The sequence below is a fragment of the Bos taurus genome, chromosome 5 (assembly GCF_002263795.3).
Source record: "Bos taurus isolate L1 Dominette 01449 registration number 42190680 breed Hereford chromosome 5, ARS-UCD2.0, whole genome shotgun sequence".
NCBI lineage: Eukaryota > Metazoa > Chordata > Mammalia > Artiodactyla > Bovidae > Bos > Bos taurus.
In genome coordinates, this window is record NC_037332.1 from 91,371,511 (window position 1) to 91,385,964 (window position 14,454).

Sequence of the window (14,454 nt, forward strand, 5' to 3'; positions counted from 1 at the left end):
AGATCTTCCCGATCTAAGGATTGAACCAGAGTCTCTTACATTGGCAGGCAGACTCTGTACCACTGAGTCACCTGGGACAAACCCATATATACACACTGTCTGTTTCATTTTCTTTACAATTCCTATACATATTCTTTAAGTGTCTATGTATATTTTTTACACATTTCTATTTATTCTATTTAAATCACTTAAGATTCAAAAGTAATTTGCACTATTTACCATTATGGATGATATTTTATTTTGGAATTTTATATTCTCTATGTCAAAGTGAAATTAACTTGAATGTGAGAAAAAGAAACATGTTATTCACTTGTTTATTTCTTTAAATGAATGATTACATAAAATTGTAAAATAAATTATTATTAACTTTTCAATAACAGTTGAATTATACTGTGAAACAAAAGCATGAATTTATTTTGATTTCCATGAATTGCAAATACTTTTGCCAAGACAGTAGACATCAAAATTGTAGAATTAAATAAATATATATACATAGTAGTTTATTTGAAATATTTTACAATATTTTAATAAATTTGTTTTTCAGCCAGGGAATTTATTCTTCACACCAGGAGGTTCATTACCAGAGTATATCCCAAAGCATTAAGAGCTGACTCTTCTAATTTTAATCCTCAAGAATTTTGGAATGTAGGTTGTCAAATGGGTATGTTATATAGAATATTGAGCTTTGGGTTTATTTTTTGTTTGTTTGTTTGTTTTGCAAAAATAAGACAAAATAAGTTCATTTTGTGAACTAATAAAATATTCATGAAAAGAGCTTCCTTTGAAAAATTTTTGACCCTGGATATTTTGGAGTCAAGCAATGATGAATCATTGACTTCAAGAGTTGAGTTTATTCTTAAATGGGTTGCATAGGATAAATCTAGGTAAGGGTATAGACATGGAGGTTAAATTCATGAAGAGTTTGCATGGAAAATGTAGGAAGGGGAAAAGGAAACTGAAAATGAATGTAAGAGGACAGTGAAGATCAAGTGCTTTGCATTAAAGATTTGATAAGGGCCTCTTCAAATCAAATGACCTGTACTTTTTGTACTTTAATCACTTCTGAATTCATAGTATTGAAAAATGAGTAATGAGCTCTGTTATTTATCTTTGTCAGACCCTCCTTATTCCAAACTGATCAACTGGTAATGCCATTGGGATTAACCAGTTAGAAAGTGCCAAGTGTTAACTCTTCTGTTACTGAACTGTGGAAAGGCCCATAGGTTTGTAGAGAGGGAACAATTGGGACCAGGATGGTAGAGTGGGCAGTGGGGGGCAGATGGTGGTACTGAATACCACCAGTGTCTGTTTACCAGGCTATATGAAGTTGTCTGTATATTTTAACAACAATTATCGCTCTGCTTGTTCCTTGCTTTCTCCTCAAGTGATAACAGTACCCCTTTAGACCTGAAAGTTTATGATACATTGGTGTCAACCCTCCCAGCATTTAATGTAGTGATTTTCTTTATTCTCATGTTTCCTGAATGTTATCTGACATGTACATTGCTATTCTATAATCTGTGCTATGTGCCATTTTGATTTTTTAACTCAAAAGCTGTAGAATAATTTACAGATTAAGTTTTGAAACTCACCTTCATCTGTTAATGTAGACATGGTGACAACAAATATTTAAACATCATGAGTCATTCGGTGAACACTTGCTCTTAAAATGTTCAAAGATATATAATCCATGATTAGGTTTCACTCAACTGTTTAACTATGTTTTTTTAGATATTCCCTCATTTCCTGACAAGGTCAAAATACTCTTTTCCCTTATAGTGGCCTTAAATTTCCAGACCCCTGGTGTCCCTATGGATCTTCAAAATGGGAAATTTTTGGATAATGGTTGTTCTGGATATGTTTTAAAACCACGCTTCCTAAGAGATAAAAAAACAAAGTTTAATCCACATAAAGTACAAATAGACAGTAATCCACTCACACTTACAATAAGGGTAAGATTACTTTTACCTTTTTTTCAGTTATGATATAAGCTAGATAGTACCCATTAATATTTTTAGTTCCACTGATTTTTCCTTAATACCTTTTAAATTTCTGTTAATCTTTTCAGGTACTGTTGGTGGATGGTATTGCAGCATCTTGCCATATCTTTTTGTTGCTTTTTTGCATGAATAAAAAATTCAAAAAGTTGCATTGCTCTAATTAGAGGAACATGGGAACATGTCTAGTTGTTCTAGGGAATAGCTGGGAGGAAGCAGCCACATTTTCAGGCCCCTTCCTAATCCACACAAATCTCATTGATGTGCTTCTGTGTGTTTTCTCTTTCCTTTTTCAATCTGCTGCTGCTACTGCTGCTGCTAAGTCGCATCAGTCGTGTCCGACTCTGTGCGACCCCATGGACTGCAGCCTACCAGGCTCCTCCGTCTATGGGATTGTCCAGGCAAGAGTACTGGAGTGGGTTGCTATTGCCTTCTACCTCCAAGAAATTCTTTCTCACTTTCATTTGTCGGTTCCTCTTTAGTTGTTATTTAGTCACTAAATCATGTCTAACTGTTTTGCAGCCCCATGGACTGTAGCCCACCAGGCTTCTCTGTCCATGGTATTTCCCAGACAAGAATACTGGGGTGGGTTTCCATTACCTTCTCTAGAGAATCTTCCCAACCCAGGGATTGCACCCACATCTCCTGATTTGACAGGTGTTTTCTTTACTATTGAGCCAGCTGGGAAACCCCTGCATGCTTAGTCGCTCAGTCGTGTCTATCTTTTTGTGACCCCATGCACTGGAGCCTGCCAGGCTCCTCTGTCTATGGGATTCTCCAGGCAAGAATACTGGAGTGGGTAGCCATTCTCTTCTTCAGGGTAACCCCTAAATGCCCCTAAAATATTCATGTTGCCAAAGGCTTTTTCTCAATCCTCATCTCAAACTAAACATTCTCTTTGTGTTCTTTTATACACTTTAATGGTTTCAACCACAAACATGCTCACATTGCTAATCTGACTTCATTTTTTAACTCTAAAGGCTTATTTTTAATAGCCCATCTAGCATCCCTATCAGTGTTCTGTTAGACTTAAAATATTAAAGCTGAACATCCCTTCCTAATTAACTCTCTTCTATTTTGTTGAAATCTCAGTGTATTGAGTCAAATTCATTTATTCAGTTGACTCAGGCCATAAAATTGGGAGCTATTCTTCTCTTCCACATCTCCTTCACGTCCCATGTCTTATCAGTCTCTAACTTCTGTAGATCTTACTTTAACTGTCTTTCTTATTCATTCCCTTAATCTGATGTCATTTGCTGCTGTCTTTTTTTTTTAAGGAATTTGTTAACTGTCATCACCTCTGTTCATTTGGCTTCCTAAGGGGTTTTTAGGTAGCCTGTCTCAGTCATCCTGATCCATCTTCTACAAGTCAACATGAGAGATTTTGCTGAGGCTAATCTGATCATGTCTACTTAATATTTATTCTGTCTCCTGATTGTTTTCTTAGTCTGGCTTTGTCCCACTCCTCTACCTCATCTCTCACCACTTCCAGCATTTTAACCCATTTTAAAACCATATGGAAGCCTTTTTTTTTTTTTTTTTTTGGTCCACAATGGCACCTCTAGGTACTGCATATGCTATTTCCTTTGACTGGACTACTCTTCCATTCCTCATCTGCCTGTTGCATTCTGACTCATTTTCAAGACTTTCAGAGTCACTTCTTTTTGGAAATCTTTTCCTGTGCTAAGTTGCATTTCTTTTGGAGTTTTCTTCTGTTTTTCCATGACACCCTATGTTGTTGTTTAGTCACTCAGTCGTGTCTGACTCTTTGGCAATTCCATGGACTGTAGCTAACCAGGCTCCCCTCTCCATGGGACTTCCTAGGTAAGAATATTGGAGTGGGTTGCCATTTCCTTTTCTGGGAGGTCTTCCTGGCCAAGGAATCGAACCCATGTCTCCTGCATTGGCAGGCAGATTCTTGACCACTGAGCCACCAGGGAAGCCCATAAAACCCTATACATGCATGCATTATGGCACTTACCACACTGTGAGTTATAATTATTTACTTGTTATACTTGTCTTTCTCCCCCTACTTGTCCGAGGGTCCTTTAAAAATAAGGACTATGTTTTGTTCAATCCTTATCCACAGTCACTGACACAAAGTACTTGCTTAGTACATGTAGGTTAATTTGAAAAAGCGAAGCTGGAAGATAGCTGGTATGCACAGATGTTTATAAATGCCACCTATTTATACTCCAAAAGGGGCTTAAGTGACATGATGTGAAAGAGGTAGGGTTAATGATTTTCCTAGGAAGCTGCTCTCATAGCCACGTGGGTCTTCCCCTCTTCTGATTGTTCTAGAGAGCTTTGTGATTACTTGCACAAATTGTGGAGAGCATGATTTGAGAATCAGAAGACCCAGTTTTGCCATTATTTTTCTTAGCTCCTTGATAAAGTCATTCAACATTTCTGGTTTACTCTTTGTCATCTGTAAACAGAGAACTTTGGATTAAATCAGTTATTTTCAAGCTTATAAAAACTATGGAATAATTTCCTAAGTTTAAAGTCTCCTGAGTAAGACCACCAGATGAAAGCAAGAGCTATCTGGTTGACCACTAAGGGTCGTCTGCTTGACATCCATCCTCTGCAGTGGCCCCTGAAAGGGCTTTGTGAATCGGAGTGTACAAATTATTTGAACAATAAATCTCTTAAATTCTATTTAAGTGCTCATATTCAATTATCATTATTACTTAGTTAGCAATTTTTTTTTTTTTGTCATGAGTTACACCTTCTCCCTACTGAAAAGGATATATCGCCCGGAGGGCTGATAGTCAGCTGATGCGTGGGTGTTCAGTCACTGTCGTGTGTGACTCTTTGGGACCCAATGGACTGTAACCCACTAGGCTCCTCTGTCCATGGAATTCTCCAAGCAAGAATACTACAGTGGGTTGCTGGGCCAATTCCAAGCTGATCATTAAATATTTGTGCAGTCACTCTGGTTTCTAGTGGGTGCTGCTATGTATGGAGGTAGGAAAGGAAAAATTACAAATTGGCACTTTTTTCTTTTCTCTTTCCTCCTTTTTTCTTTTTAATAAACTTTTATTGGATATGGCCTAATTCTTTTTCTTTCTTTCATTTTTCCCTTTATTCAAAGTTATTTATTTGTTCCTATTTATTATAATCTTCAGAAATTGAAATCATGTCTCAATTTCTACATTAGTGATAGCTCAGTTTGTAAAGAATCTGTTGGCAATGCAGGTGACCCTGCTTTGATTTCTGGGTTGGGAAGATCAGCTGGAGAAGGGATAGGCTATTCACTCCAGTATTCTTGGGCTTCCCTTGTGACTCAGCTGGTAAAGGATCCACTTGCAATGCGGGAGACATGGGTTCGATCTCTGGATTGGGAAGATTGCCTGGAGAAGGGAAAGGCTACCCACTCCAGTATTCTGGCCTAGAGAATTCCATGGACTGTATAGTCCCTGGGGTCCCAAAGAGTTGGACAGGACTGAGCGACTTTCACTTTCACACTTTATAAATTAGTACACTTCAAGTGCTGTGTTTTTTTATTTAGACTTTGATCCCTTTGTTCAGTTCAGTTGCTGTCATGTCCGACTCTTTGCGATCCCATGGACTGCAGCATGCCAGGCCTCCCTGTCAGTCACCAATGCCCAGAGTTTACTCAAACTCATGTCCATTGAGTCGATGATGCCATTCAGCCATATCATCCTCTGTCGTCCCCTTTTCCTCCAAACTTCAATCTTTCCCAGCATCAGGGACTTTTCCAATCAGTCAGTTCTTCGCAACACATGGCCAAAGTATTGGAGTTTCAGCTTCAACATCAATCCTTCCAATGAATATTCAGGACTGATTTCCTTTAGGATGGACTGGTTGGATCTCCTTGCTGTCCAAGGGACTCTCAAGAGTCTTCTCCAACATCACAGTTCAAAAGCATCAATTCTTTGGTGCTCAGCTTTCTTTATAGTCCAACTCTCACATCCATACATGACTTCTGGAAAAACCATAGCTTTTTCTGGATGGACCTTTGTTGGCAAAGTGATGTCTCTGCTTTTTAATATGCTGTCTAGGTTGGTCATAGCTTTTCTTCCAAGGAGCAAGCGTCTTTTAATTTCAGGGCTGCAGTCACCATCTGCAATGATTTTGGAGCCCAAGAAAATAAAGTCTCTCACTGTTTCCCCATCTATTTCCCATGCAGTGATGGGACCAGATGCCATGATCTTTGTTTTCTAAATGTTGAGCTTTAAGCCAACTTCTTCACTCTACTCTTTCACTTTCATCAAGAGGCTCTTTAGTTCTTCTTCACTTTCTGCCATAAGGGTGGTGTCATCTGCATATCTGAGGTTATTGATATTTCTCCCAGCAATCTTGATTCCAGCTTGTGCTTCATCCAGTCCAGCATTTCTCATGATGTACTCTGCATAGAAGTTAAATAAGCAAGGTGACAATACATAGCCTTGACATACTCCTTTCCCTATTTGGAACCAGGCTGTTGTTCCATGTCCAGTTCTAACTGTTGCTTCCTGACCTGCATATAGGTTTCTCAAGAGGCAGGTCAGGTGGTCTGGTATTCCCATCTCTTTTAGAATTTTCCACAGTTTATTTTGATCCACACAGTCAAAGGCTTTGGTATAGTCAATAAAGCAGAAATAGATGTTTTCTGGAACTCTCTTCCTTTTTCCATGATCCAGGGGATGTTGGCAATTTGATCTCTGGTTCCTCTGCCTTTTCTAAAACCAGCTTGAACATCCAGAAGTTCACAGTTCACGTACTGTTGAAGCCTGGCTTGGAGAGTTTTGAGCATTACTTTGCTAGCGTGTGAGATGAGTGCAGTTTTGTGGTAGTTTGAGCATTCTTTGGCATTGCCTTTCTTTGGGATTGGAATGAAAACTGACCTTTTCCAGTCCTGTGGCCACTGCTGAATTTTCTAGATTTTCTGGCATATTGAGTATAGCACTTTAACAACATCATTTCCTTTGTTCCTTAAAGTAAAATAAATCTGTGCTTCAACAATTAGCTTGAATAATAGAAGGTGAAATAATATTATTATTAATCACTTTGTTAACATTTTTCTGCTATTCAATCCCTAAGATATGTATATATGAAATAATTGATTTTTCAAACTCAGGTGACTTATGATAATATAGACAACAATGGATAAGGTAAAAATTCATGATAATTTATCCAAATATATAAATTATATTGTCAGAAAATGCTATCATAGAAAATTATGTGGTGCTTTTTCATACATTTCAGAAGTAATATTTATAGTTTCCATTTTTTCCATTGTTTATAGACTATATAGATTTAAAAATAGTTCAAGTTATCAGAGTGCTCAGTCTGTATTAAAGCAGAAGGGCGGTCATAATATTTTTAACATTGTTTTATAACAATCATAACAAATGTTGTTAGAATAAAAATATATGTTCGACCGTAATTATTGGAGAATGTGGATTCTACTATAATCACATCTGGGTCAAATGGAATAATTTGGTAATCATCTTTTGATACTTAAGTTGAAATTTAACTCAAAAAGGACTAAAATTTAAGATTTGCCTTGTTTTCTATGTTGTTTTTTGGTGGGACTTAGTTCATCATAATTTTTGGAAAACATTTTATTTTGAAAATTAGCAGTGATACAGTTTGTTATGCTGAGTTCTTGAATTTACTTATTTTTGTGCAGCTCATCAGTGGTATCCAGTTGCCTCCCAGTTATCAAAACAAAGCTGATACCTTAGTGATTGTAGAAATTTTTGGGGTTCCAAATGATCAAATGAAGCAGCAGAGTCGTGTAATTAAAAAAAATGGTGAGCTCCTAATATATTTTATTGATCGGTCTATTAGACTTCATGTTGGAAAGCTTAAAAATTGTGTATTGATAGTGTTTTGATACATATTTATTTTTCATAAGAGCTTTTGCATGATGTTCAAGATGATGAAAGTATTATATCAGCAAAAAATTTAATAATTACTTAATGTTGGTTAGATATAGTTTTAATTACAGATACAAAAATGTATCTGACCTGAAGAAGTAGTGTTTTTTCCATTTGTACTTCCTCTTTATGTTTTCTTATTTGACTGGTTAAGAGAGATATTTTGACTGCCTCAAATCTAGCTGCTAGCTTCTGTGTAAAATAAAGAGCTTAAGATTTCTCTGATATAGTGTGTTGCACAGTTTTACTTAACAGCTTGAATTATTTTAGATCAAAAGTCTGTGGCTTCTGACTCAATATGCCATAGAAACCTACTCATAACAGTATTTAGATTCATAATTCAGTCATTTTTGCCAGAAGGGAAATGTAGGAATGAAAGAAGTGACTTTGGTGAGATTTTCAGTGTGCCAGCATCTCATGACAGTTTACATAATACAGTACTAACACTGTTATTTATTCTCTGAAGTTGAAATCATTAAGGACATTAGAAAAGTATAGATTCTTGGGGCTGACTGTTAGATAGTCAGAATCACTCAGGAAGAGAACTTGCAACTGATCCTTTGAGAGCAGAACCTTCTTTGAGTGAATATTCTCAAAGTATAGTGGACTTCATTTCAGAGTCTGGAAATCTGCTCCAGGTTGAATGGCATGGACAGAGAAGCAGGTGCAGTTTGAGCTATCTTTTTCTTCTTTGGTGATAATTCCCTCAAAATCCAATGTTTGCCTCCTCCCAAACCCCAAATATTCCTCCACCTCAGCCTCTAGGAACAAAGGAGAGAAAAAAGTTTTGGAAAGTTTTATTACCTCATCCTGTGTTATCATCGGGAAGGGATACTAGTAGTAACTCACTGCCTTATTTGGCTTCTGTTAGAGTTGAAATGGCAATGTCAAGAAATGGTAACTGCTAATATCAGGAAGCTTCTAGTAACCTATCCTTTGTTCTCTCCATCCCCCTTACTTGAGTCTTCATGACTAAATGCACAGAACATTAATTTATTCCATGCACCCCTTATGTAATACTGTGATTTTAGCTCCCATTAGAAATTTGATTGCATCCCTGGTTTCATCGGAATATACCTACAAAAATTCAGTTTGGTTCACCAGACATTATTGAGCCTATCATGTTAAAAGCCTGATTCTAAGTATCAAAAAACTTAAAACCTCTATTGACTACATTCTTATGTATGCCCCAACTAATTTTATTATAGATAGTTTATAGTTCAGTGTGGAATATGAGATGTAAGTGAAATTGTTATGAAAGAGTCATTAGTGCCTTAAAGAAAGTACAAAGAATTGTATGGAAGGGGCAAATTTGAAGATGGTTCTTGGCAAATGAGTAGAATTTTTTTTAATAGAGATTGAAGATAAGGGAATTTTCTTTCTTTCTTTTTTCTCCATTTTTGGCCACACTTTGAGACTTGTGGGATCTTAGTTCTCTGACCAGGGATAGAACCCAGGTGATAGAGAACATGCTGAATCCTAACCACTGTTCCTCTAGGGAATTCCCTAGGATAAGGGAATTTAAGGCAAAAGTAATATGTGTGCTAAAACATGGAGAAAACAAAATTCAAACATGTTAGCAGAAAGTACAAAAGTTCAAGTACAGTATACTTAAGAAAGATTAGTTGTGAGATAAAATGAGAGATTTACTCTGGAGATGGCTATGGAAAATCATGAAAGCCATGACACAGTAATAGAAACTTTCTTTTCTGTATAAAATGAATAAAACTAAAACTTTTAAACAGGGATATAAAGCACTAAGAACTGAGTGTTCACAGAGATCGTTTCTACAGAGTAGAGAGGAAGAAGTGTGAGAGAGAAAGATGAGAAATACAGGAGAGTCAGGATGTGGTTTCACAGCGACACGATGCAGAAGTCGAGTCTTAAAGAAGGGCTGCACCATCAGAAAAGGGACGGAGGATGCACGTGAGCAAGACCGGCAGGACTGAAAGTGTCGATAGCGGACGAGAAGGGTGCTGAGATCGCCTAGCTACTAGGGTGATGGTAGTGCATTGAAAGACAGGAGCGTCTGGGAGGAAAACAATCACGTTTGCGTACAATAAGGAAGTGAGTTTTTAGAAACACTTATTCATTTGGTGGCATCAGGTGTTAGCTGCAGCATGGAGTATCTTCATTTCGTCATGTGGGATCTTTCCTTGTGGTGCTGGACTCTCTAGTTGTGGCGCAGGCTCTGGGATGTACAGGCTTAAGTAGCTGCAGCACTTGGTCTTTCTAGGTGTGGTGGGTAGGCCTCGTTGCTCCAAAGCACGTGGGATCTTAGTTCCCTGAACAGGGATTGAACCTGGGTCTCCTGTATTGCAAGGTGGATTCTTAACCACTGGACCACCGGGGAAGTCCCATGATTTTTAACTATATTTGTAACTATCAAATTATTATTATTTTTTTTTTACTTTGACAACTAAAAGGACTTTCACATATATCTATGTATGATTTTATGTGTATATGAAAGAGTATGGTCAAGCAGGGTTAGAAGACAGAGAATAAGTCAGTATAAGAATTTTGTGCAGACATTTTGTAGTGTCTATAGAGATTTCACTCTTAAACCTGTTTCCTGTACTTCACTGAATTATTTCTCTACTAGGGCAAGGTAAGGTGGTCATTATTTCAATGTGAGTCGATTCGTTTAATATTTTCACTAGCATTGACTGCATTCTGAATTCCTACCTAGTAAACATGCACTTGTGACCAAAGATATACCATAAAAAGCATAGATAAGGTATAATAAGTCACAGATGCTTCAATATGTGCTGAAACGTGACACAAAGGGCAAATCTTTTGAGGTAGTATGTGTAGCATTGCCTTTGTACATGAAAAACAATGCATTATTTTTCCCTGAACTTTTTTTTATTAAAGTAAGAGCATTTATTTGATCTGGATGAGAATTTCTTGGTTCCATTCAATTATGCTTAATTTTTATCTGATTTGGGTCACATTGTAATGCAATTTGGATTTCTTGTTTGGCAGGAGAGTATTTGGGATGATCTGTTTCGCTAGGGACATAGATTACTCATCAATTTTGGATTTGAAAATAAGCATTTAATCAAAAGAAGGATCAAGAGCTGACTTTAGAGCAAACATTAGTGAACTCTCAGTCCAACCACTGTCTGTAGTTCTTCCCATAATATGTCCTGATCTAGAAAAATGATGTTATATAACTTCCTGTTGTCTCAAGTTCTTTGTTGATAAAATACTTGAACACCAACAGTCATATTATATAACAGTTACACGTTTCTGCTGTGAAATCAGACACCATTTGTTTGATTTCCTGCCCCACTACTTAATGGCTATTTCTTGAAGGCTATTTCATACACACACAAAAATGGCTATTTTTTGAAGATTATGAAACATCTTTGTGACTCAGTTTCCCATCTGTAAGTGTTGACAGAGATAACCCTGGCGTGGGGATAAGTGAGATTATCTCCTTAAAGTTTTTAGAATATTGCCCAGCACTTGTAAACACCTAATAAGTATTATTATTGCCATTATTATTTCTTTCTCATTGGATGCATAAAGATTTAAGTCCTCTAAACCATTAGCTTTCATTATTACTATTAAAGTGTTAAAAATAAGAATTTTAGAGAACAGATATTAAGCATTTTCCCCTAGGAACAGTCTTTGATTTTTTTTTTTATTCTATCTCTTCCTTTATATTTCAGCTTTTAATCCAAGATGGAATGAAACATTCACATTTGTTATTCAGGTGCCAGAATTAGCATTGATTCGTTTTGTTGCTGAAAATCAAGGTTTAATAGCTGGAAATGAATTTCTTGGACAATATACTTTACCAGTTCTATGCATGAACAGAGGTAATATTCTGAAAAGTAAGATGACTGTGCTAATATTTATGTGTAACTTGAGTTTAACAAAGAGACTCTTTGATATACCAAATAGCTGTCTTCATTACAGATATGTAAAGAAAAAAAATTTATATATATATATATATATATATATATATATTGATATAGTTCTTCCTAGTGGAATTATAGAAGTATGTTCTGATACATAAGGTGGGATTGGGGACTGGGAATGCCAGGAAGACTAATTAGACAAACTTGACTTATATGAAAATTTCTCTGCATGGATTATAGCTCTTTTGTTTCAGTTAAGAGTAGGCATGACTGCCATGAAGGAATGAAGGATGGGAACCATTCAGAAGGGAGAAGCAGTGACTCTTTTTTTCCACCTGAGAAGAGACAGGGAGCCCAAGACTCTTATCTTGACTCTTTTCAGAGCTGCCTTGCAGTCACCTCTCTGGGGTGATTTACAGTGTGCTCCCAATTTTATCCTTATATTTACTTCTCTAGTACCATCTGAGATGTACCTAGAAAACGGCCTTTCTGAAGCAGAAGGGTGATGGCTAATTTTGGAGATGCATCATTTTCGGGGCAGGGCAGGGGGGAAGTATGAGCTGTTGTGGTACTTAATATGAAGTTGGAGTAGAAACTTCAAATATTTTAGTTTGGAGGAAAATGAATATACATGATGGAATATAGTTGCATAGTCCTAGTTTTTATATGTACTTTATATTTCTTGCTGGGAAAGATTGAAGGCAAAAGGAGAAGGGGGAAGCAGAGGATGAGATGGTTAGATAGCATCACCGACTCAATAGACATGGATTTCTGGCACAACAACAGACAGCACAAGACTTGACATGAGACAGTCAATTTATATCTACCCCAAGTTTGAGATTCAGTAGAATACAGTGTATTTTTACAGTTAACACTGTAGCAGTGGAAAATATTTTGGGCATCCCTATAGCCCAACTCATGGACATGAATTTGAGCAAACTCCAGGAGATAGTGGTAGACAGAGGAGTCTGGCATGCTGTATAGTCCATGGGGTTGCAAAGAGTCAGACGACTGAGCAACAAACAACAAAGTATGTTATTTCTCAGGAGCCCTATTGGGGCCCCTGCTGATGAATGTATTTTTATTGTGTTAATCAGATGTGATTCCTTTTGCAGGTTACCGTCGTGTTCCTCTGTTTTCCAAAATGGGTGAGAGTCTTGAGCCCGCTTCCCTTTTTATTTATGTTTGGTACATCAGATAGCCACTCATGGTACTTGACATATCATTAGCTTACACATTGCAATAAAACAGTCTAGAATGAATGTCTAGATATTTTTTCTCTTTTTAAATTTATTTATTTATTATTATTTTATTATTTTTTAATGTAAAGAAAAATAATTATTTTGAAGTACTGAGCAAATTCACTTTTAAATATGCAAACGAGCAATGGAAACAAAACAAAAGCTTCAGTGGGTCCCGACTCAGCGTGACATCCTTGTCAGCCAATTTCTCTTCCCCCCCTGTTTCTGAGGCTGCTCTTTCAACTTGCTTGTATCATGTTTAATTAGTAGAATTTACAAGTTTCTAAAATATGTCTGAGTGAATAAGATACGTTGGCAAATATTTGGAGGTATAAAAGAAATGTGAAATCTAAGAGTGTTTTAACTTCTAGACACCCACTAGTGCATATTGTAGTGGGAAGGAATTGGATTCCAGGTGCTTAGTGCCCTTTTACATCCCGGAGAGTAATTAGCCCTTACACTGTCAGACTAGTTCTTAAATGCTGTGCACTGGATTGGGTACCCTGTAATTACATAGACGTTTTTATGAGTGCATATGATTTTGATTTGCGTTCAAACTGCCTTCCAGACTCTGTATCTCTAAAAGTGATCTACTACAGTGGCTTACATGCTCAGATCTCGGAATGAATTTGCACTGTGTCTGAATCTGCTTCCCTGGTGGCTCAGCTGGTAAAGAATCTGCCTGCAATGTGGTAGACCTGGGTATGATCCCTGGGTTGGGAAGATCCCCTGGAGAAGGGAAAGGCTACCCACTCCAGTATTCTGGCCTGGAGAATTCCATGGACCATATAGTCCATGGGGTAACAAAGAGTCAGATGCAACTGAGTGACTTTCACTTCCCTTCTGAATCTGCACTAAGTGTACATTGAAGTTAGTCTCTTGGTCAGATTTGAAAATTGCTGTGCTATTTCATATACTGGGCTTCTCACCATCAGCAAGGTTTTGCTTTACTAAATGTCATATGTAGAAGAATATGGTTCAGTGTTAACTGTTTTTCAAAAAACCAAGCATACTAATACTGATTCTACCATATTGTTGCATGGCAGTGAGGTGAAATCACCCAGTTGCCCTTTTGACAACAAAAAGAGCCATTATAAGTATTTCTTGAAATTAAATCTGACTTTATAATTAAAACAACAAAAATGACTCTTTGTTTATGATTGTTAATGCATTATCACTTGATAGCCAGAAAAATACACTAAAAGTCATCTACCATGTTTTCCTACTATCATGATTTAGCCTCAGAACTAAATATTTAAAATAAACATGCCACTGGGAATTGAAATACCCAGCCTATAAGAAGTTGGGTATCCCAGATTGCTCAGTGTATAATCATCCAGATCCTCCTTCATGGGCTGTCAGGAGTTAAGACCAAGAGACAGTCTTCCCAGTGGGCTTCCCCAGTGGCACGGTGCCTGCAGTGCAGAGGACTCCAGAGATGCAGGTTTGATCCTTGGGT

General features: G+C 37.1%; 1 protein-coding gene across 7 annotated transcripts in view; it reads left to right on the plus strand.

Annotated features, from left to right (window-relative positions):
• Positions 1 to 13,016, plus strand: part of PLCZ1 (phospholipase C zeta 1) — a 48,751-nt gene extending 35,735 nt beyond the window's left edge. For 5 of the 7 annotated variants that reach the window (XM_024991429.1, XM_059886148.1, XM_024991430.1 and 2 more), the window contains 5 exons: positions 545 to 661; positions 1,780 to 1,952; positions 7,636 to 7,759; positions 11,563 to 11,712; positions 12,870 to 13,016. In XM_024991429.1, the coding sequence (XP_024847197.1) occupies positions 545 to 661; positions 1,780 to 1,952; positions 7,636 to 7,759; positions 11,563 to 11,712; positions 12,870 to 12,955 (650 nt within the window). In that variant the 3' untranslated portion in view covers positions 12,956 to 13,016. 7 annotated transcript variants of the gene reach the window in all.
• Positions 13,017 to 14,454: the final 1,438 nt, after the last annotated feature.